Source organism: Acipenser ruthenus, chromosome 6, assembly GCF_902713425.1.
Source record: "Acipenser ruthenus chromosome 6, fAciRut3.2 maternal haplotype, whole genome shotgun sequence".
NCBI lineage: Eukaryota > Metazoa > Chordata > Actinopteri > Acipenseriformes > Acipenseridae > Acipenser > Acipenser ruthenus.
Window position 1 is genome coordinate 79,291,691 of NC_081194.1, and position 25,007 is coordinate 79,316,697.

Consider the following 25,007-nt stretch of genomic DNA (forward strand, 5'->3'; position numbering starts at 1 on the left):
AAACGTTTGAAGCGTAACAAAAGAACAAAAAACAAATCAAATTACCAAATTAACAATCCATTTATCAAACTAGTATCAATTAGGAAAACATATTTGAAGTGTTGGTGCTTTTCCCTGAAAGCTCTTCAGTGCTGCAATAGGGCATTACATACATGATTTCTATCTGCCAGGTGACAAATACTCCAGGAATATCCACAGCCTTCATGAGGAACTTCACATAAATCTAATCCTAACCTAACCTACAAAAACAAACAAAAAAAAAACCCTAAATCTTTAAATGAATCCTAATCTTAAAGTCACTATCAGATTCTAAAAGATGCAGTCCCTTATTGAAATATTATGGAATAGATGCTCATCAGAGTGTACTGTAAACTATACTGTATTTAAGTTGCCTTGGATAAAGGCATCTGCCAAATAAATAAATAGGACTACTACGACTACTTCTACTACTACCAGGACTACTACTACTAATGCTTCCAGAGTGTTAGTCACCTTGTGAATCACTAACCTCTGTATTATAAAGCCTCATCATAACCTCCCTTGATTTACATTCTTTAATATTTAACCAATTATTCCATTAGCCTGATAAGCTGCTTTCCCTGCGTTGAGATGAATCCACTTCTTAGTAGTTCCAGTCCAATACCACCCATTTTAGGGGCAATTTCTATCCTGCATTTTATGGCCAGCATGTAACACTTGCTAACCATAAATTCAAAGATTCACAGGGACTTTTAATAATAATAATAATAATAATAATAATAATAATAATAATAATAATAATAATAATAATAATTATTATTATTATTATTAGTATTATTATTATTATTATTAGTATTATTATTATTAGGCACCATTAAATACAGACCAAGAGATAAAGAAGATATTAGAACATTATAAGTTTGCAGATCTCTGATGGTACTGATGATACTGAGGTGAAGGCAAGCAGCAACTTGACAGAGAGACTGACCCACTGAAAAAAAACAAACAGGATTCATCCATTATCATTAACTGCTTACTCCTGGTGAGCTGGAGCCTAACCCGGCATACACAGGGCACAAGGCAAGACCACACCCTGGACGGGATGCCAGTCCATCACAGGGCACAACACACACAGGGCAATTTAGAGTGACCAATCAACCTAGACAGCATATCTTTGGACTGTGGGAGGAAACCAGAGTACCCAGAAAAACCCTTGCGAACACGGGGAGAACATGCAGACTCCATACAGACAGTACCCTAGGCTGGATTTGAACCCAGGACTCTGGTGCTGTGAGGCAGCAGCGCTAACCTCTACGCCACCATGCCGCCCCAAACAGGATTCAGACATTTCAAAATATCAGGTTATCCAGTAACTTCAATTCCTCATTCATTGGTTTATAGTGACCTCTACTGGCAGAAAAGACACCTTTGAAATAGACCTGTAATTTGATTTAGTAATGCGTATTTTTGTGATTCATTTCTGTGCTTTTAAAATGCTGTCAGCCTGGAATCGATACATGATAAAAGTCCTTTGTTTTATCACTGTTTGTCATGTAAATATCAATACTCTAAGCTGTAGTGTCATCTAAATTAGAATGCACATTATGTGATCCTTTTATACAGATTTACATATATTACCATGATATGGCCAGTCTACCAACATTTCTCCAGCATCAATGACAAGCTTCATTATTAAATATAGACTGCTTGCAGGCTGCAGCCATTTTAATGAAGGGCAGTCATTTCAAGTCTTTAAAAGATATGCCACAGTGCTTTTTTCTTTTTTTTTTTTACTATATACTTTATTGAAAAAAAAACAACATTCCAATAAATATGCAAGATGTCATGACGTAACAGTAACAGGCCACCATTTTGTTTTGTTTTTTCATGAATGCTCTTTGGATCTGACCAGTTTTTTAAAAGCAGACTTAAAATCTTCATTAAAGCTTGTGTAAAGCAACGGGTTCATGAGAGAGTTGGCGTAGCCGAGCCAGGTCAGAAAGTCAGAGACCTCAGGAGATGCGATCAGGAGCTGAAGTCCCACAAGCAGTTCCTTGACGAAGAACGGCAACCAGCAAACGACAAAAGCCCCCAGTATCAGCCCGAGGATCCGGGCTGCCTTGCGCTCTCTGGAGCTTGAAAGCTGCTGCCGTTCACAGGACAAATCGGTTACGGTCTCAAAGGGGGGGACTCGAATTGTAACGTTAGTTTTATTCAACTCCATCGTTGGATCTGAAGTAGAGAAATCAGACACACAGAAAGTCTGGGAGAGTTTGCAGTTGGTAAAGGAGCTTTGGCTGTCAGTGTTCCTGTTGCTCAGGTGTCTGCTTGAGCCCCTCTTTTGGTAGAGGTGCTTTGCGGCATGGTAAATCCTGTAGTACAAAATTAAAATTAAGGTCAGCGGAATGTAGAATGCCCCAAACGTGGAATAAACTGTATACACAATGTGGCTGTGCTCAATGATACAGTGGGTGAGGTGATTGGTACTGTAGCTGTGCCTCCAAAACAAAGGAGGCATTGAAATGAACACAGATATAGCCCAGACTGCAGCTATCATCACTAGTGCTGTCTTCACTGTGCGCTTCCGAGCATATTCAATAGCATTAGTGATTGCCCAGTACCTGTCTAGTGCGATCACGCACAGGTGTAAAATTGAACAGGTGCAACAGGTCATGTCCACAGTAAGCCACACCTCACAGATTATGTAACCAAAGGACCACGTTTCCATGACAATGTACACGATGCTTAACGGCATTACTAAGGTTGAAACCAGAAAGTCAGTAACAGCCAAAGAGCAAATCAGGTAGTTGGCTGGTTGATGCAGTTTCTTGGTTGTGCAAATGGCTGCGATGACGGCAAAATTCAACAGCGTGGTGAGGAGTGTTAGAATGCCCAGCGTTACAGCAATAAGCCTTTTTTCTGTGCCTGTTTTTGTTTGGAGCGCAACACTGGGCTCGGTAGCAGTGCAGTTTGTGAGATTCATTGTCCCAGTGTCGTTCAACAGAAAGCTGTGCGTTTCCATCAAATCATTCTCAGGTCCAGAATATCGGCTCTTTTCTTTTGAAGAAATACGTAAACATTATGACTGACTTTGATCCACTTCTTGATAACTACTGTGTTCAGTCTTCCTGAAAAAAGAACATAAACAGTTTTTACAGTAAATCAGTGCATTCAACACCTGAATGTTTTTCAACTACAATGCGAAGCAGGCCATTGTGCAGTAAATTGCCTCTTTATTTTGACCTTCATGTAAAGACTAGCTAACCATTAAGAGCAGGTGGTCTCAATGCCCTTGTTATTGTCATTCTACAGTTTCGCTACCACAGTTGTGTGTTTGGGGAGTGTGTGTGTGACCACCTATGATCTCATATTTAATAGTGCTATATAACAGGGTGAATCATGGGTCATAGGGCATTTTTTGATTTAAAAATAGATAATCTCAAAATACTGTTCCTGACTAAAAGAATCGTCTAACCATACCCCCTATCACAGATACCCACGATCAAACTTGAAGAGAATCGTCTAACCACACCCCCTATCACAGATACCCACGATCAAACTTGAAGAGAATCGTCTAACCACACCCCCTATCACAGATACCCACGATCAAACTTGAAGAGAATCGTCTAACCACACCCCCTATCACAGATACCCACGATCAAACTTGAAGAGAATCGTCTAACCACACCCCCTATCACAGATACCCACGATCAAACTTGAAGAGAATCGTCTAACCACACCCCCTATCACAGATACCCACGATCAAACTTGAAGAGAATCGTCTAACCACACCCCCTATCACAGATACCCACGATCAAACTTGAAGAGAATCGTCTAACCACACCCCCTATCACAGATACCCACGATCAAACTTGAAGAGAATCGTCTAACCACACCCCCTATCACAGATACCCACGATCAAACTTGAAGAGAATCGTCTAACCACACCCCCTATCACAGATACCCACGATCAAACTTGAAGAGAATCGTCTAACCACACCCCCTATCACAGATACCCACGATCAAACTTGAAGAGAATCGTCTAACCACACCCCCTATCACAGATACCCACGATCAAACTTGAAGAGAATCGTCTAACCACACCCCCTATCACAGATACCCACGATCAAACTTGAAGAGAATCGTCTAACCACACCCCCTATCACAGATACCCACGATCAAACTTGAAGAGAATCGTCTAACCACACCCCCTATCACAGATACCCACGATCAAACTTGAAGAGAATCGTCTAACCACACCCCCTATCACAGATACCCACGATCAAACTTGAAGAGAATCGTCTAACCACACCCCCTATCACAGATACCCACGATCAAACTTGAAGAGAATCGTCTAACCACACCCCCTATCACAGATACCCACGATCAAACTTGAAGAGAATCGTCTAACCACACCCCCTATCACAGATACCCACGATCAAACTTGAAGAGAATCGTCTAACCACACCCCCTATCACAGATACCCACGATCAAACTTGAAGAGAATCGTCTAACCACACCCCCTATCACAGATACCCACGATCAAACTTGAAGAGAATCGTCTAACCACACCCCCTATCACAGATACCCACGATCAAACTTGAAGAGAATCGTCTAACCACACCCCCTATCACAGATACCCACGATCAAACTTGAAGAGAATCGTCTAACCACACCCCCTATCACAGATACCCACGATCAAACTTGAAGAGAATCGTCTAACCACACCCCCTATCACAGATACCCACGATCAAACTTGAAGAGAATCGTCTAACCACACCCCCTATCACAGATACCCACGATCAAACTTGAAGAGAATCGTCTAACCACACCCCCTATCACAGATACCCACGATCAAACTTGAAGAGAATCGTCTAACCACACCCCCTATCACAGATACCCACGATCAAACTTGAAGAGAATCGTCTAACCACACCCCCTATCACAGATACCCACGATCAAACTTGAAGAGAATCGTCTAACCACACCCCCTATCACAGATACCCACGATCAAACTTGAAGAGAATCGTCTAACCACACCCCCTATCACAGATACCCACGATCAAACTTGAAGAGAATCGTCTAACCACACCCCCTATCACAGATACCCACGATCAAACTTGAAGAGAATCGTCTAACCACACCCCCTATCACAGATACCCACGATCAAACTTGAAGAGAATCGTCTAACCACACCCCCTATCACAGATACCCACGATCAAACTTGAAGAGAATCGTCTAACCACACCCCCTATCACAGATACCCACGATCAAACTTGAAGAGAATCGTCTAACCACACCCCCTATCACAGATACCCACGATCAAACTTGAAGAGAATCGTCTAACCACACCCCCTATCACAGATACCCACGATCAAACTTGAAGAGAATCGTCTAACCACACCCCCTATCACAGATACCCACGATCAAACTTGAAGAGAATCGTCTAACCACACCCCCTATCACAGATACCCACGATCAAACTTGAAGAGAATCGTCTAACCACACCCCCTATCACAGATACCCACGATCAAACTTGAAGAGAATCGTCTAACCACACCCCCTATCACAGATACCCACGATCAAACTTGAAGAGAATCGTCTAACCACACCCCCTATCACAGATACCCACGATCAAACTTGAAGAGAATCGTCTAACCACACCCCCTATCACAGATACCCACGATCAAACTTGAAGAGAATCGTCTAACCACACCCCCTATCACAGATACCCACGATCAAACTTGAAGAGAATCGTCTAACCACACCCCCTATCACAGATACCCACGATCAAACTTGAAGAGAATCGTCTAACCACACCCCCTATCACAGATACCCACGATCAAACTTGAAGAGAATCGTCTAACCACACCCCCTATCCAGGGCTGGATTAACCTATACATAAATTACATTATAGTGTAGGGCCCATAGCAGAATTGGGGCCCTGCAAGGTCGACGTTTGTTTGGGACATTTTACAAAAACTGCATGTGGGAGGACGAGTCTACACATACAGCTTTTACATGCTTTTATTTCTTTCTCGATTACCACATACCTGATCTCTGAGTCTCTCACGCAAGCAGCTTCCTGCTAATGTACAAACAATACCAAATGCCCCACGCCCTCTAGATCTGTCCCTAGTCCTACTACGTCAGAGGTATCAGTCTGCAGGATCAAATATATGCAAAAATATATGCTAAAATATAAGCGCTGGATTACAGAAGGAGAGGAGAGGAGAGGTACACGGCTCTGCTTGAGAGGGTCGGCATCAGAAACACACCCCACGTACCAGCAGGACTCGTGATGGCACCCCCTGAAGCAGGCCATCCTCTGGTGACTGAACATCACGTGGGAAACACATCGGGTGCACTTCATGGAGTACCAGCAGACACTGAAGACCTGCCCCAGGGTGGTGGCCCAGCGATTGTCCGACCACATGGTGCACTGGCTTTGCCCCCTCACGAATACGGGGGTACAAATGGGCGAAGCCATAGCACTGGAACAATTCTGCCATGTGGTCGGCGCCGAGACCCAGGCGTGGATACGGTGCCACAATCCGGCCACCGCGGAAGCCGCGGTCCAACTGCTGGAGGACTTCGAGGATTCCCTGATCTCCTCCCAGACTGGCCTACTGACCTCTCCCTCCCCACCGAGCAGCATGGGATTGGCTCCACCTCCACCCCTCATCACGCTGGGATCCAGACCTCCCAGTCCCCCGACCCAAATGGGCAGCCTAACCATGGAGGCGACGGCTGGCCCCCAGCTGGGGTAGATTCAATGCCCCTGACCTGCTGCCTTATCAGCAGTGGGACAGATATGTAACCCCAGTGCCTTCTGCCCTGCCAATCTGTTCCAGATGCCATCAAACAGGACACATCGTCCGGCTGTGCTCCTCAGCAATAAAGTGCTATGTGACGGCATGTTATCTGGCATCGAAAGTGGGTAAGAGATGGAGAAATGATCGGGAGGGGCCTTGTATTGTTGATGTGGTTGTCGGTAATGTGAGTACACATGAATTAGTGTGAGCAACCCTTAATTCGGATATGGGTGGTGTGTCGTGGCGATCTCTTGTATCCATGGAGACATGGCGACATACCCCATACTAAAAGCATGTATATCGGTAGGACCGATGCAGCGTCACCTCGTAGTGGGGGTGGTGGAAAGGCTACCACATCCAGTAATTCTGGGCTGGGACTGGCCAGACTATAAACAATTAATTAGAAAGGGGAAATGATTGGTGAGATTTTCCCCTTACAAGCTGACTTGTTTTCTTCCCTTTTTCGTCCTAGAAAAACAAGATCGAAAAATGGGAAGGAGCATCAATGAGACGAGGTTGGGGTCTGGTGGGAGAGAGCTTGGCTGGTATCAAACGCCAATCAAAGGGAGTCGGCACACAGTGTGACCGAGAGGGCGAGGTTACTGGGCCATCCAGGGCAGATGTTACTCCGGCCCCTCTCAATATACTTGACATGTGGGACCAAAGCGCGGACCTGGTGCGGGACAAACACAACAACCCCTCACTGGTGCACGCTTGGGGACAGGTCCGGTCTATTAAAGGTAAGGATGTTGAAGGCTCTCTCTCTCTCTCTCTCTCTCTCTCTCTCTCTCTCTCTCTCTCTCTTTCTCTCTCTCTCTCTCTCTCTCTCTCTATATATATATATATATATATATATATATATATATACTGTATATATACACACTGTATATATAACATTTATTTTACAAATCAATACAAGAAAATGTAAATAAATAAACATCTGAACAGACATTGGTTTACAACGATACTAAAACGATAGCAATACATTTTAAACTTTTCAACAGCAATCAGTTTATGTGCAAAAGCAACTGAACAACACTGATAAATAAACTTAGAAAAAAAAAACATTTCACAGAAATGCACAGCACAAGAAGTTATAAAAAAGTCTAATTTGTTTTTCTTTTTTTTGACAAAAGGGTATTCCTTTACCTTGAGTCTAAGGCTGTTCACAATCAACATAGATAATGCGCTCCTCCATGCCACCTTTCTGCACAGGGCACAGCTGTCCGAAGTTTTATTTTTATTGCACTTGCCAACCTGGCATTGGCGTCTCTGGGTACACGCTTGGCAGTCTCCCTCTGTTCCAAATGCTTCTTGCGAAGTTCCTGTGCTAACTGTAAAATATATTCTCACCTTTGTAAATTCTTCTCCGTGCATTCTTTGTAAAGTTCCCAGTTGATGGCTGCTAGGTCCAATACATTGTTAAACACCTGAACAGACCACCGTCGGGAGCCAGCTTTCACAGAATACTTCCGTGCCATCTGATCCAAAACATCAACTCCATATTTTGTTGCGTTATAAAACTCCACGATCTCTGGTATTTATTTTCACTAGTCCCGATGCTAATTGACTGACCAAAGCAGCGCAGATGACAAGCAGGCGCCAGCCTTCAAAAGGCTGATTGAAAACAATAGACTGTCAGTCATTCACTCAGGCAGAGAGTAGAGACTAATCTGATTACAGCTAAACACATTGCGGACTGGTAAATAAAAATAATAAAGTAGAATACCGTTCTGTATAATCAAAATACAATTGTTTTCTGTGTAGCCGTCAATGTGACTGCTCCCAGGACTTTTAGGTATAATGTAATATATCTCCTTTATTTCTGCACTCCCGCGTTTCATGCTTTGTGAGAATATTTAATACATACGGACAGAAAGGTACATGAACGCGCAGCCCCATATGTGTTACACAACTGGAGAAAATTACATTTTAAAACCAAAAACCGCCAAAATGACTGCCGCAGGGCTTCTAGTGTTAACAAAGGAGAAACTGCATTTTCTACCCATGATGGTCTGTTCCATTTCATAACCATGCCAATTGGGCTACATGGTGCGTCCGCTGCCTTTCAGACACTAATGGACCAGGTCTTACGCCCACATCATGAGTATGCATCAGCGTATATTGACGATGTGGTTATTTACAGCTTCACCTATCGAGAGCATATGGCTAGGCTCATGGCTGTCCTGCAGTCTCTGAGGGTAGCCTCCGTCATTGAGAAGGAATGTCTGGCCATTCAATGGGCCACTCAGACCTTACATTACTACCTCTTGGGACATTCATTCAATCTCGTCACTGACCATGGCCCACTCACGTGGTTAAACACGATGAAGGACAGCAATGCCCGATAACTCAGTGGTATCTGGTGCTGCAACCCTTCATGTATTTTATGACACACTGTGCAGGGGAAGATCGGATTGCGGATTACTTTTCCTGGGAGGGGGGTGTAATGGGCAAAGTAGATTCAGCCGAGTGTTCCTTCAGCTTCACTCTGAGCGGTGGGATATGTGACAGAGGGCGAATGAATCCTAGTCAACAATCTTCCTCCCGACCTGTGAGGGCGCTGTATAACAGGAACAGTGTGCCTCGTACTGGATGGTTTGGCAGTTCATTCCAGTCTGAAGTCAGCCATCCAGAAAGGGGACGGGGTCATAATACCAGAAGTCATCTCCTTAATGCGGTAGGCGATGTGTCAGTCATGGATTGGAGGATACATAATTTCACTCACTACCGAAGGAGCGTGACTGAGGGTATATCAGGGGATGTGGTAAAGCAATCTGTTCCTTTGTTATGGTTACGAAAGGACTAGTGAAGGAGTACTGTGTTAAAAAGAAAAAATGAGTTTTTGTGTGTTGTTTTGTTTCTCTATTAAACTGTTACGTTTATCGTTTACAGAAGGCTAGTATCCGGGAGCTGTAGCTAAACAGCCAGCAATTAAACCCGGACTGCACTTCACCAATGCATTGTGCACGTTAAACCTGTAAATCACCACTTTCACTCAGAGCACTCACTCTGGACTTGTGACCGTGTTGTGTCTGTGTGTGTCTTGTTTAGCGTCAATTATTATTTCGGGACTGAACCCCGTGGTTTACCTGCGTGATACACATTGTTTTGTAGAGCCAGGTATTATTATTTCGGGACTGAACCCCGTGGTTTACCTGCGTGATACACATTGTTGTGTAGAGCCAGGTGTTATTATTTCGGGACTGAACCCCGTGGTTTACCTGCGTGATACACATTGTTGTGTAGAGCCAGGTGTTATTATTTCGGGACTGAACCCCGTGGTTTACCTGCGTGATACACATTGTTGTGTAGAGCCAGGTGTTATTATTTCGGGACTGAACCCCGTGGTTTACCTGCGTGATACACATTGTTGTGTAGAGCCAGGTGTTATTATTTCGGGACTGAACCCCGTGGTTTACCTGCGTGATACACATTGTTGTGTAGAGCCAGGTGTTATTATTTCGGGACTGAACCCCGTGGTTTACCTGCGTGATACACATTGTTGTGTAGAGCCAGGTGTTATTATTTCGGGACTGAACCCCGTGGTTTACCTGCGTGATACACATTGTTGTGTAGAGCCAGGTGTTATTATTTCGGGACTGAACCCCGTGGTTTACCTGCGTGATACACATTGTTGTGTAGAGCCAGGTGTTATTATTTCGGGACTGAACCCCGTGGTTTACCTGCGTGATACACATTGTTGTGTAGAGCCAGGTGTTATTATTTCGGGACTGAACCCCGTGGTTTACCTGCGTGATACACATTGTTGTGTAGAGCCAGGTGTTATTATTTCAGGACTGAACCCCTTGGTTTACCTGCGTGATACACATTGTTGTGTAGAGCCAGGTGTTATTATTTCGGGACTGAACCCCGTGGTTTACCTGCGTGATACACATTGTTGTGTAGAGCCAGGTGTTATTATTTCGGGACTGAACCCCGTGGTTTACCTGCGTGATACACATTGTTGTGTAGAGCCAGGTGTTATTATTTCGGGACTGAACCCCGTGGTTTACCTGCGTGATACACATTGTTGTGTAGAGCCAGGTGTTATTATTTCGGGACTGAACCCCGTGGTTTACCTGCGTGATACACATTGTTGTGTAGAGCCAGGTGTTATTATTTCGGGACTGAACCCCGTGGTTTACCTGCGTGATACACATTGTTGTGTAGAGCCAGGTATTATTATTTCAGGACTGAACCCCTTGGTTTACCTGCGTGATACACATTGTTGTGTAGAGCCAGGTGTTATTATTTCGGGACTGAACCCCGTGGTTTACCTGCGTGATACACATTGTTGTGTAGAGCCAGGTGTTATTATTTCAGGACTGAACCCCGTGGTTTACCTGCGTGATACACATTGTTGTGTAGAGCCAGGTATTATTATTTCGGGACTGAACCCCGTGGTTTACCTGCGTGATACACATTGTTGTGTAGAGCCAGGTATTATTATTTCAGGACTGAACCCCTTGGTTTACCTGCGTGATACACATTGTTGTGTAGAGCCAGGTGTTATTATTTCAGGACTGAACCCCTTGGTTTACCTGCGTGATACACATTGTTGTGTAGAGCCAGGTATTATTATTTCAGGACTGAACCCCTTGGTTTACCTGCGTGATACACATTGTTGTGTAGAGCCAGGTGTTATTATTTCAGGACTGAACCCCGTGGTTTACCTGCGTGATACACATTGTTGTGTAGAGCCAGGTGTTATTATTTCAGGACTGAACCCCGTGGTTTACCTGCGTGATACACATTGTTGTGTAGAGCCAGGTATTATTATTTCGGGACTGAACCCCGTGGTTTACCTGCGTGATACACATTGTTGTGTAGAGCCAGGTGTTATTATTTCTGGTTGCAAAACAAACAACCCAGCCACATAACGAGCTGTTTAACCGTGATCTGTGCTGTCATTCCTGAGCACTGCATCACCTCGACACCTGCACACTGCAAACCACTTTGCCACAGTCCTCCAATTAAAACCTGTGCTCAGATCACGTCATCTGCTACTGCTGGTACTGTGGTTAATAGCAGATAGGAGTTTATAATGGAGACTTGCCTCCTCTGAGGAAAAAAGCATGAGTTTTAATTTCAGCTCTGTTCTTGCAGAGAATTCAGTGAGATCAGGGCACAAGCATGCTGTGCTGACAGGTGTACATTCACCCTCCCAGTGAGCCCTCATTGTGGGAACAATTTCAATACTGTCTGTGTCTGTGCTAGACTAGGTGTAGTGTTGTGTTCAGAGTTGTGTTTGCTCGTGATATCTGGTCTGTGCTAGACTAGGTGTAGTGTTGTATTCAGAGTTGTGTTTGCTTGTGATATCTGGTCTGTGCTAGACTAGGTGTAGTGTTGTGTTCAGAGTTGTGTTTGCTCGTGATATCTGGTCTGTGCTAGACTAGGTGTAGTGTTGTGTTCAGAGTTGTGTTTGCTCGTGATATCTGGTCTGTGCTAGACTAGGTGTAGTGTTGTATTCAGAGTTGTGTTTGCTCGTGATATCTGGTCTGTGCTAGACTAGGTGTAGTGTTGTTTTCAGAGTTGTGTTTGCTCGTGATCTCTGGTCTGTGCTAGACTAGGTGTAGTGTTGTTTTCAGAGTTGTGTTTGCTCATGATATTTGGCTAGATTGATATTTGCACAGACGTAAGCTTTTATATTACTTCTGCATGGCCTTTATGAATGGAAAATGCGTAACTGAGACCTGGACTGAATCCAGTCGACACTACCTTTTGTGCATCATTAAGTACGGGCAGCAATGTGGAGTAGTGGTTAGGGCTCTGGACTCTTGACCGGAGGGTTGTGGGTTCAATCCCCAGTGGGGGACACTGCTGTTGTACCCTTGAGCAAGGTACTTTACCTAGATTGCTCCAGTAAAAACCCAACTGTATAAATGGGTAATCGTATGTAAAAATAATGTGATCTCTGTATAATGTGAAATAATGTATAATGTGATATCTTGTGACAACTGTAAGTCGCCCTGGATAAGGGCGTCTGCTAAGAAATAAATAATAATAATAATATTCATCTCGCCAGATTCATTCAAATGAAATGTTTGACTATGATTCAAATGGAATATTAATATAGCCCCTTGTCAAGTAAAGTATGGTTCATGTTCAATTCTACACTATGTCAAAAGGGTGCATTAACTATTGTTGTTGCTGGTTAGCGGTCTCTCGTAATTTACCCATGTGTTTTTCTTATTGCTGTAACCTACATGCAGTGAAGGGGTTGATGAGATGTGGTTTCTTTAACAAGGATAGAAACCTTTCATAACACCATATTTTAATGAATTCATTGAAAGTGACACAACACAAAATCAAGCTCTAAATCTACCTGTCTTTAGAGTGATCTGAACTACATGGTCTTACTTGCCAATAAACACTAAAAAAGGATGTGTTTTTGTTAGAGAACCAGTTCCCTTGGTGACAAGTTAAGAAGCCAAACTATTTTTAAATTGCTTAATATTTAAATAGAACATTGGTCTCAAGCTAATTCATTTATCAAGGCTGGACTAATTTAGAAACTCAGTCTAAATTTAATTAATGGCCTTATTTAATTACTGCCATCTGGACGATTCTTAAGTGGTCGGAAATTATTTTTCAGTAGAGACTATCACAGAGTCTGGGTTTTTATAGACTATTTATGGAACTGAATCGTGTACCTCGCACAGTACACTGGGGTCATGTTTCAATGTCTGTAGGGAATGGCTCGAACTTCAGTCGGATCATTTCAGCAATGCCAACAGAATCATCCTTGTGAGAAGGGTGCTATTGCGGCTTTTGACCATCAGGGGGCAGTGCTCTATGCTGATACAGACTGCAGAGGACCCCCTGTAATTACTCAATGCTTTCTCAAGCACTCTGAAGGCTGCAGCATGAACACTGGGAAACGACAGTGTTCTTCTGAAGAGAATCATACCTGCCATATACTACAGCCAAGTGAGCTCATCCCTGTTGGTGAACAGCACCTGAAACTGTATGTGCAGGTGTGTGTTTTACACCATTACACCCAGCATTAATTTTATACCTTTGTAAATGAATTAAATGACAAGGTGCTATAGATATTGCAAAATGGTTTGATGCAGCTTTACTGATTTTTATGCTAACACACCCGTAACTTTTGTGTAAAAACTGAGCCTGTCCCTCACAACTGTATAACTTGCTATGGAAATCCCTGCCATCTGTCATGCAGTATATAAAATGTTTATCTCCCTGTGGCATATCAGTTTCAGTCATGATCTGATTAAACTCCCGTATAACTGGTGTTTCAAGAGTCTGTGGCATTCATAGCACTGCTACCGGGGCAAAAAGTACTGTTTTAAAACAACATAAATATACTATAAAATATTCATCATTTTCCATGAGGCAACACTCAAACTGGCTAACCATACTGCTAATAGAATAAGCCATGTCATAAATCTATACATCGGCTGCCATGCTGATGCACCAGGGAGACCATGAATCGGTTGATCCCTGGAGCCAGCATTACACTTCAGCCACCGGCCCAATAGGAAATCCACATTACCTGGAGGAAAAGCAACGAAAGGCTCATACATTACAGAAAAGCTACATCTTGATTGGTTCTCACCACTAACATCTTATTTTATCTTGACGAAAGCAGAGTCCAATATTAGCATGAAGCAAATAACATCTTCTCTCATGTAGTAAAAATCTAACTATGGATACGGTATATAGTACAGCAGTTCTTGGTGAAGACATTTTTTCTAGCAATGGGTTCTCATTGTCGATCTGCAAGAACCAGACCGGGAGCAGCAGTCTGCCTCCTGGGGTGTGCTATGTATTCCGAGAATCCATCAACCACTATTGTGGAAGCACACATTATTTATTTATGTATTTATTATATTTATATAGCGCTTTTCATACCAAAGTATCACAAAGCACTGTATAGTACATTAAAAAAAATAATAATTACATTTACACAACACAATACCTTTGTATAAAGGTTCTTAGGCATGTCACGCACACAACTGCTACATATTATATTAAAAATAGTATATAAAAAAAATTAAAAAGCAGAAATTTAAAAGTTACATTAAAAACCCACTAAATAAGAAAGCCATTTTTTTGGTTGTTTTTTTTTTTTTATAAAAGTATGTTTTCAGTCTTGATTAAAAACTGTAGCAGTCCCAGCTTCCTGTGAAAGAAGGGTGTGCATTCCCTCATTTAGGGGCTCTGCATGAAAAAGCCCTTCCTGCCGTTTGTTGACCCTAGGAATAACCAGTAGCCCCGCATCCTGTGATCTAAGAGGGCATTTTGGATGATACGGGGTCAGTAACTCCAGTAACTCCTGCAAATATATGCTATACTTCACAGGAAACCATTAATAGTGCCAGAAACATCTTTTAAAGGTTTTGTAGGAATAGGATGAAGAGATCCTGTGGTAGCTCTCATATGCTGAACTAGCGCTGGCAGTTCTTGTAAATTAATCAAAGAAAAAGCCTCCATAGTAGCCTCAACAGTGCTAATTGGTAATATTGCACTAATCCTCCTTAACAGAAGGTGTCTGTGTAATTGCAGCTAAGAGAGGAGCCAATGTCACTATTAAGCTTATAAAACTTAAAAAAGCTACAAGCTTATAACTTAAAAAACAATACAAGCTTATAAACTTAAAAAAATGTTTTTTACACGAAATGCATAGGATTTGTTACCCCATTGTGTACACAGAACTCCGTGTGACCCATATGCAAAGGCATCACAAAGGGAAACCTGTATGTGCCTTTCATCTGGTGACGGACAGCTCTTGCGTGTGAACTGTACAGCGCAGTCAGACAGGATCAGTGGCTTTCAGTGCTGACAGACAGGCAGCATTTAACACCTGTAGTTCAGCATTCGTCATGTCTGATGTATTTTTCTTTAAATCAAACCATTCACGGGTGGTTACTCTGCATACTAATTGGTATAATTACTGCAGTTCACTTAAATTAATTAGTTATCACTACCTTTGTCAAAGAAAGTTAAACGCAATCACTGCTGCCCCCAGAACGTCTTGTACTCATGGCTTTGGAGATGTTCTATAAGGGGGGGGGGGGGTACTGAATGAATAAAATATGCACTGCTTACAATTACCATATTGTGAGCTTATTACCATATCATGAGCTGATTACCATAACATGAGCTGATTACCATATCATGAGCTTATTACCATATCATGAGCTGATTACCATACCATGATCTGATTACTGTATCATGAGCTTATTACCATATCATGAGCTGATTACCATACCATGATCTGATTACTGTATCATGAGCTTATTACCATATCACGAGCTGATTACCATATCATGATCTGATTACCATATCGTGAGCGTATTACCATATCACGAGCTGATTACCATATCATGATCTGATTACCATATCGTGAGCTTATTACCATATCACAAGCTGATTACTGTATCATGATCTTATTACCATATCATGATCTGATTACCATATCGTGAGCGTATTACCATATCACGAGCTGATTACCATATCATGATCTGATTACCATATCGTGAGCTTATTACCATATCACAAGCTGATTACTGTATCATGAGCTTATTACCATATCATGAGCTGATTACCATATCGTGAGCTGTCTGCATTATATTGTGCTGCATAGATACAGTTTCACTGGAGCATAATCTTCAGTCCCAATTCAGCATAGTTTTAAAGTAGGCTCATTGGATGTTAGTTGTCGGCTGTAAGAAGCAAATATTATAAAGACAAATGAGGGGTGCAGCTGTTGACTTGAACGTTTAAAAAACTGCACAGTATTTGTCATGTTCCGTACATATAGAATGTCATGTTTTTATTTGTCATGTTCTGTACATATAGAATGTCATGTTTTTATTTGTCATGTTCTGTACATATAGAATGTCATGTTTTTATTTGTCATGTTCCGTACATATAGAATGTCATGTTTTTCCTTGTGGTAAACCTCTTGCATGATGTTCACACATTATTCATATCTGAAGAAGTCACTTGCAGTTTATCAAATGGCTTCAGAATATATCTGTGTCATCCCAGGAAGGGGCCTATCGGCAGCTCTGGTATAGAGAGCTCAGAAACTAACCTACTAATAGGCAGGCATATCCCATAAGTAATGTTGTTGGTGGTCGTCTTCTCTTTCAGGGAACCAGGGTTACGGTAAGTAACCGAACATGCTGTCTACACAATGGCATAACAAATCTTTGTTCTATATTAATCTCACTAGTAAATGAAATCAGGGTGGAGTATTGTGATCCAGCAGTGTCTCCTTTGTGTAAATTAAAGATCCAATTGACATCTTTCAAAGAAGAGCAGGGGTTAATCTCGTTGTCATGGAGAAACCCCAATCTATAATTCACCTGTAGATGTTCTCAGTCGTTTCTGCTGGCTGAATGACACATTTGAAATGTTTGCCTTTATAAAAGCAACCTTGGACAATAAATAATTCATTTTTGTTTTAATTATTCACAATTTTGTCTATTTGTGCATATTATTAGAAACCTCCAGCTGTTCTCTACCAATTACACTCTCTTCAGATTCTACATAGATGAGCAATGCTAAACCCCCGATCTCTGGGGTTGAGAGCTGACTTTGGGTACATGAAATGTAATTAGTATGGTCTCAAAACAAGAGGACGTTTAATATAGAGATAACGTATGTTCTATTCATAATACAGTGTGTGGTATTCATTACAATAAAACCTGTATTGCATTTACCCCGGAAAGATATTCTGTTTTAATGTTAACTGTATGGAAACTGATCTATTTTCCTATTCACATTTCTATCCATAAATATATTTATTTTAAACTACTATTGAAAAATCTATTTGAAAATGTTGAAGCTGCCACAATGACACAGCGCTTGAGTATAACAAGCTCTGGTTTTGTTTCCATTCGCTCTCCTCTCTGATATTAATCACGCTCTGTTGGAATCCCGATCTGGACCTAACACCGATGTAACGTATATTTGCTACCAGTACCAACATTTACTCTGTAGCTATAAACGTGTTTTTTTTTTTTTTTTTTTTTTTTTGTCAAGTTAAAACAATCCAACAATTCATCTTGGTGGTTATACAGAGAGTAGGTTTGAAAAGATTAAAAGTATATATACAGCAGAACTAAAATAATTACTTATTTTAAACTAATAACACCATAATCATAATTCACACCAGGAAATATATAATAATAATAATAATAATAATAATAATAATAATAATAATAATAATAATAATAATAATAATAATAATAATAATAATACATTTACAAAACAATTTTACAAGGCGTACTTAAGGATTACTTTTAGTGTCAAGAAAAGGCTATGTTCAATGTAAAATCGCAGTCAGCGTATTGTTGCCTAGTAGTCTTTATTGAGCGTCGTCGGTCTTAAGTAAATACTTATATATATTGGCTTACCCGTGAGGGTAAAAATATTCTGGGCATGCGCAGTACGTAAAATAGTAACATTTGATAGGTAGCAGAAAAATTGACGTGCACCGGTTATTGCTGTAGGCAACCAGGCATGTATGAATTGAAACACTTCCAAATTTCATATATCATTAAAATGCATCTTGCAAAACGTTGCAGATTTCAAGGTTTACTGCATTCAGATAAAACATTTTAAATAAATACAGTTGTAACTGTTAACATTAAATAATAATACAAAAAAAGCAACAATTTAATGTCAATTTACGCTTTGGTAATTCTTTGTTGTTAACTTTAGGTAGGCTATTAATGACTCTTTTTTTAATACAATAAAAATTAAATGTAGTGAACATGCTTACCTTCATTTCAAATACTTCAGTTTCTTTGAGAACAACTTTAATTCCGAAACCGGTACGTCTGGTTCTCACATTGACATAAAACAAACAGAAAAACAAAAAAACTGAACAAACGAACTGAAAACGTATTATATAGTGATGGGTTGGATAAGCATCCCTTTTTTTAGGAGTGTTGCATGTGCGGTTTCTTCAACCAAATGCAGTGTTTCAAACCCTCCGTTCATTAGGTGCTCTATTTGGCAATGACGCAGTTCTTTCAATAAGTGTCTAGCAGTAATAAAGCGCACAATTGCATTAGCGCAACACCTGCGAGAATGTTTCCGTTTGTGAATCACTTAACAGTGAGAAGGCAGACGTACTGTAGGGAACTGAGATAAATCATAGAAACAGAATCGTTTGCTGCAGGTGCTGCAGAACACACGGAATTGATTATTGCCACGGACAGTCTCCAGCATATACACAACAGGAACACTGGGGGCACACTTTTGAAAGAATTAACACAAGATGTTTCTCTTTGGTCTTCATCTGAAAAAAAAAATAGTATTTGACTGGGACTTGCCTGTGTTCTTTTCTATTTTTATTATCAGTTTGTCTTTCGTTATGTGGCTCCATAGTTGTAGAGCACCAGAGCTGGGGACACAAAATTTGAAAACACCCGAAACAACACTGTCAATATCACAGATTAATTGACACATGTTTGCAAAGTGTTTCATTGTTAAGGGATATGTGACCATTCCTTAATTTTACTGCCACCAACAAACTGTTCTCCAGAAAATCCCATATTAAAAAAAAAAAATAATATTCACTTCCCACTGTAAGACTGCTATGTTGAACCCAGACCCTCCAGACTCAGTGTCTGCCTACAGTGGGATGAATACATAAATTACTGCCCCAATACCTTCATCTTTTTCACCCCAGATTTCACAGTACAGTGAATGGTTCCATCCTCTGGGAGTTTAAGAAGCTTTTTCTAAAGGAAGCCCTTGTGGTCTAGACTGTGGGTTTACCCTGTTAAAAGCTTCAGTATCCCGAAGCCACTGAGTGAGTTGATTCTCCCCTCGCTGATTGAGTTTGACACCACCTTCTTAAATAAATATCAGTCCTGTAGTTTTGTGTTACATTAGCCCATCAGTGTTTATAGCTTTGGGGCTGTGTTTCTGCAGCATTTCCTCTTTATTCTCCAGTTTCTGTTCAAAGAGACACTGGATCAGTGAATTATATCATCGGTTTATTGCACAATGTCAGAAATGATTTGAAAAGTAAAGCACATTATTTCCTTTGTGCTGATTCTTCATATGTAAGTAGATATGTCAACAGCTTGATATTCATAGACTTTATCTAAGATGTTTCATCAGTTCTATGTGTTTCAGCGTTTCAGCCAGCTTTTCAAAGCAGTTGAGACGGTTATAGCTATGCTCTGTGCTTTTGCTCAGTATCTTTGAGTGGTGCAGTATTTTTCTCTTTGTGGAAATCGGTTCATTTGTGCCTGTGACTACAACCAGGGCTGTTGCAACAGCACAGCACAGCTGAGTCACTTGCAAGCACAACAGCTTATATGCTTTTTTATTAGAGCACAGAGGGTCACCCTATTTCAATCTTATTTGTTCATGTAAAAAATGGGGAAGACAGTATTGTTTTAATTGAGCTCAGAGTCTCAGCTTGTGAAGTACAGAGAGGCGTTTTGGAAGAAGGAACTCCTAGCCTGTCATCTGCTGTTTCATTTTTATTTGAAATTCCTTTAAAAAAATCCTTCTTTATAAATTCTAAACAAGTATTCTGCTAATGACCGAATTTGCTTGACATCCAAAACAAGGCATAACATCATTGACATGATTGTATGTTCATGCTCTGGGATGAGATAAGTTACATGTTCCAGTATGGGATACCTTTTCATCAAGAAAGCCTTCTGTACATTTAACTTGCAGAGTCTTAATTACAAGACAATTAGGCAGACAGAGTCATGTTCCCTGATTACTTATTTGAGCAGATTAGCTCAGAACCACAAAATGTATTATAAATTGCATGTCATTTATCTTTCAGTGTGTGCTTACCACAGCTCATTCATTTATCTTTCAGTGTGTGCTTACCACAGCTCATTCATTTATCTTTCAGTGTGTGCTTACCACAGCTCATTCATTTATCTTTCAGTGTGTGCTTACCACAGCTCATTTATATTTCAGTGTGTGCTTACCACAGCTCATTTATATTTCAGTGTGTGCTTACCACAGCTCATTCATTTATCTTTCAGTGTGTGCTTACCACAGCTCATTCATTTATCTTTCAGTGTGTGCTTACCACAGCTCATTCATTTATCTTTCAGTGTGTGCTTACCACAGCTCATTCATTTATCTTTCAGTGTGCTTACCACAGCAACAGCATTCCGAAGGCAACAGTTCTGCCTTGTTGGTCTGTTTAATTAAGAGTATCTGTCAAAGAGAACCTCTAATCGCTAAGATTAGAGGTAATAATATAAATAATTAACATACAATCTTGTCAACAGGCATAATACGCCAGCAACTTAAAATATCCACAGCAGCTAAGAAGCTGCATTTCTTCTCTCATCTTGAACAGAAATTGTATATAACTGCAGGCTTTAAACATGTCTAGTGGAGTTGCAGACAACAAATAATACTGATAATTTTGATAATACTGACATCAGCACAGGACGAGTACTAGCCTCTTGGCTACAGAGCTTGCTCTTTAGTTAAATGGTAAGATGTTCATCTTGGAACTGTATGGTTTGCGGTTCGTGTACCAGTCAACATCTTTGAAAATATATAAGTCAGATACTGTTACCATTATTACTGGAAACTGTGATGTGTTACTTTTCTAAGTATAGCTAATTAAATGCCAGTGGAAGTCATGCCAGTTCCTCAAAGACAGCCAGTCCAGATGATCCATCATATAATTATAATGAGTCTTGGAACTGGTTTCAAATTGATTTTGCTAGTACAGTATAAAGAGCTTGGATCATGTAATATCCTGGATGAAGCATTCAGCAATGTGCAGGACTGCACCCACTTGCAAGTACTTGCTTTCAGCATTCACACAATGCAAATTGACACATTATTGGTAGATTGTTAATAAACTGTGTTTTATTAATCAGTTCCATTTAAGTGCACATTAAAACATGCTACGTGTACTGCGCTTGCCAGGGCATGTGGAAATGGTTTTAGCTCAGAAAACAAGGAAACGTCCATCTGAACGGAGCACAATGTACTGAGTTTGACCCTTAAAGCTCTTTTACAAAAAGCTAACTAAACAATTCCAGTAAATCTTACCTTATTTATATTACCATCACTAAGTAGATCTCAATTTTTCCTTAATTAGATTTTTAATGGTATTTATTTCTTGGCTATTAGTTAACAAAACGAATTTAATTTAGGATTAGGGTTAGGGTTAGGGTTAGGGTTATATATAGCGCCTTTCATACAATTAAGTATTTCAAAGCACTGTACAAGACAAAACATTAGGTTACTTACCGTAACCCTGGTTCTCTGAAAGAGAAGACGACCACCAATGACATTACATATGAGATATGCCTGCCCATTGGGTAGGTATTGCTGAGCTCTCTATACTAGAGCTGCCGATAGGCCCCTTCCTGGGATGTTGCACTCGGTCCCGCCCACCGATGGGATAAAACTCTCATCCAAAGGAAGCCATTTCTCTTTTTCCATTGAACCCGTGAGGGTGACCGATGCAACCTTGCGGTTGGTGGTCGTCTTCTCTTTCAGGCAACCAGGGTTACGGTAGGTAACCTAACATTCCCTTTCAATTCGAAGACGACCACCAACGACATTATGTATGGGATAATGTATACCAGAGCCGTCGCAAGGGAGAAGGAAAGGCAGCATATGAGGGAAGCACAACACTGTCTAACCAAGAGGTTAGTGGTGTGAACTTACACCCTCAAGGACCCTTGTGCCTACAGAAGGCAAGGCAGGGTCTACCACATTAAGATGGTAGAACCTGGAGAAGGTATGCGGTGTAGCCCAGCTAGCCACAGTACAAATATCAGACATCGAGGCACCTCTGAAGAGGGCCCAAGATGTAGCCAACCCTCTAGTGGAGTGTGCGGCTACCCTACCAGGTGGGGGCAAGCCAGCACTATTATATGCAGTCGAGACTGTATCCACAATCCAATGTGACAGATGCTGCTTAGAGAGGGGCTTTCCTACGGTCCTTGTCCTGTGACAGACGAAGAGCTGGTCAGATTGACGCAGAGCTCTTGTCCTATGTACGGAGCTTCTCAATGTCTGCACTGGGCAGAGGAAATTTAATCTCTCATCCTCCGTTGAAGCAAACGGAAGGCTGTGATCACCTTGGGGAGGAAAGCAGGGTTGGTGCACAGAGACACCCTGCTGCCATCCTCCCAAATATGCATACAGGACAGACAGCGTTGCCCATAGGGGCAGCAAGTTCCTCTGAGCTCACTGCAATAGCCTGAAGGCCATGCGATGCAACCCTGGGGACTGTCACCACTGTCGTGTTGTCCATCCGGATCAACACATGCTACCGCTCAGCACTGGGAGAAAGTGGTGGAGAGCAAGGGATACCGCTTGCAGCTCCAGCATGTTTATGTACAGGGACGTCCAGCGGTCCAGCCAGGATCCGCGTACTCCTCTGCCTTCCCTGACCGCTCCCCAACGCAAGTTGCAGGCGTCTGTTATCACCACTTGGTGGTTCAGCACTACTCCCATTCGTACACCTTTGCGCAGGTGAGAGGTAGTCCTCCATCAGCGTAGGGCTGCCGAACACACGTGAGACACAGTCAGCCGACGGTGTCTTTCGCGTTTGGCATCGAAGTGGAACACAGCCACACTTGTAGCAGGCACATGTGAAGCAGACCAGCTGAATGGCAGATATGGCTGCGGCCATCAGACCAAATAGTTTCTGGCACAATAGGAGGGTGACCTGCAATCCCTGTTGAAACAGGGAGAGGCAACCCTGGATAGCTGCAACTCTGTCATCCGACAGGTATGCGCGCATCATAATGGAGTCCAGCTGGAGGCCCAAGTACGTCGTGCCCTGCACTGGTGTAAGAAAACTCTTTGCATTGTTGATGGTGAGGCCCAGCCTCGCCAGATGCTCTGTCACGACCGCCGTGTGGGCCAGTGCTCCCTCTCGTAACTGGGAACAGATAAACCAGTCGTCGAGATAGTTTATTACTCTGATCCCCTGCAGCTGCAGGGGAGCCAGGATAGCGTCCACGCACTTTGAGAACATACAAGGAACTAGGGAGAGGCCGAATGGCAGCACAGGAAATGCTTCCTTGAAAAAAGAAGCAGAGATACTTTCTGTGCTCTGGACAAATGGGAACGTGAAAGTACACGTCCTGTAAGTCCAAGGTGGTGAACCAGTCGCCCGGCCCGGACTGACTGGAGGATGTGATGGTACGTCAGCATTTGGAACTTCCTTTCTTTTAAGAAGCAGTTGAGGATCCTCAGGTCTAAGATCGGGTGAAAGTCGGCATCCTTCTTGGGTACCAGAAAATACCTCGAATAGTACCCCTCTCAGTGGGAGTTGGGGTCTATGAGACGAATGGCTCGCTTACACAGCAAGGTGGCCACTTCTTTCTGAAGTACCAAGGCCTGGAGAAGGTTTGTCACAAAAGTATTCATGATGCCTCAAAAGCGAGGAGGTCCCAAGCGGAACTGAAGTGCGTAACCGTTTTGCACGGTGGCGAGCACCCAGGAGTCTGAGGTGCAAGCGCGCCAGTACTGCAGCTGTTGTGCCAAAAAGGGGGTCTGAGGCCACCAGCCTTCAGGGGCCCTACTCGGGCTGCCGAGGCTGAGGAGGGGCAGTTTGGTGTGGCTGTTCAGGGTGTGGCCCTGAAAACGCCTCCTGTAACGCTGGTGTGTGGACTGACCATGGTTGCTTGCCCTGTAGGCGATGCCTTAGGTCACCCAGCGGAGCCATGGGGACTGGAACTGTGACAGTCCACGTCTGAGGAGCTTGCCAGTGGCTCGACAGAGGCGCGGGGAGGAAGCAACGTGGCCACCTGCCAGGACGCCTCGCTTCACGGTGAGATCTCTGTAAGATTTCCTACACGGCTGTTCTGGGGATATAGGCGCGTCTAACAGCGCGGCCTTATCCGCATCAGGAACTCTGGCTTGTGACAGCCACAGCTGTCTGTATTAGACAGGCGAGTTGCCTGTGCCTCTGCTGCATATGCCCGCTTGTGATGCGTTTCTGTCACCTTATATTGAGGGTTCCGGAGTCTACCGGGGGGAACTCCTCTAAGCCTAGCTTATTAGCTTATTCGCGCCTTCTAAGGAGGCAAGCGGTGCGGGCCTGTTTTAGCACGCTAGGACCCGAGGCCGGACGATCCAGGGAGGAGCGTACCTCCTCCATGAAGTCTGGGAAAGCCGGAAACTTCCGAGGGCGAGGAGCTATTGCCTGTGTCCGGAAAACAGACCGGCGTGGTTCTGCCGCTGGCGTCCAGGGGACCTGCA

The 25,007-nt window shown here is 42.5% G+C and overlaps 1 protein-coding gene across 1 annotated transcript; it reads right to left on the reverse strand.

Annotated features, from left to right (window-relative positions):
- Nucleotides 1–830: 830 nt before the first annotated feature.
- LOC117410803 (5-hydroxytryptamine receptor 1E-like) lies at nucleotides 831–18,951 on the reverse strand. The gene is made up of 2 exons (XM_059025857.1): nucleotides 18,556–18,951; nucleotides 831–3,107 (listed from the first exon to the last, which is right to left on the reverse strand). The coding sequence occupies exon 2, from the start codon at nucleotides 2,999–3,001 to the stop codon at nucleotides 1,865–1,867; it is 1,137 nt and encodes a 378-aa protein (XP_058881840.1). The 5' UTR covers nucleotides 3,002–3,107; nucleotides 18,556–18,951; the 3' UTR covers nucleotides 831–1,864.
- Between the last annotated feature and the right edge of the window lie 6,056 nt (nucleotides 18,952–25,007).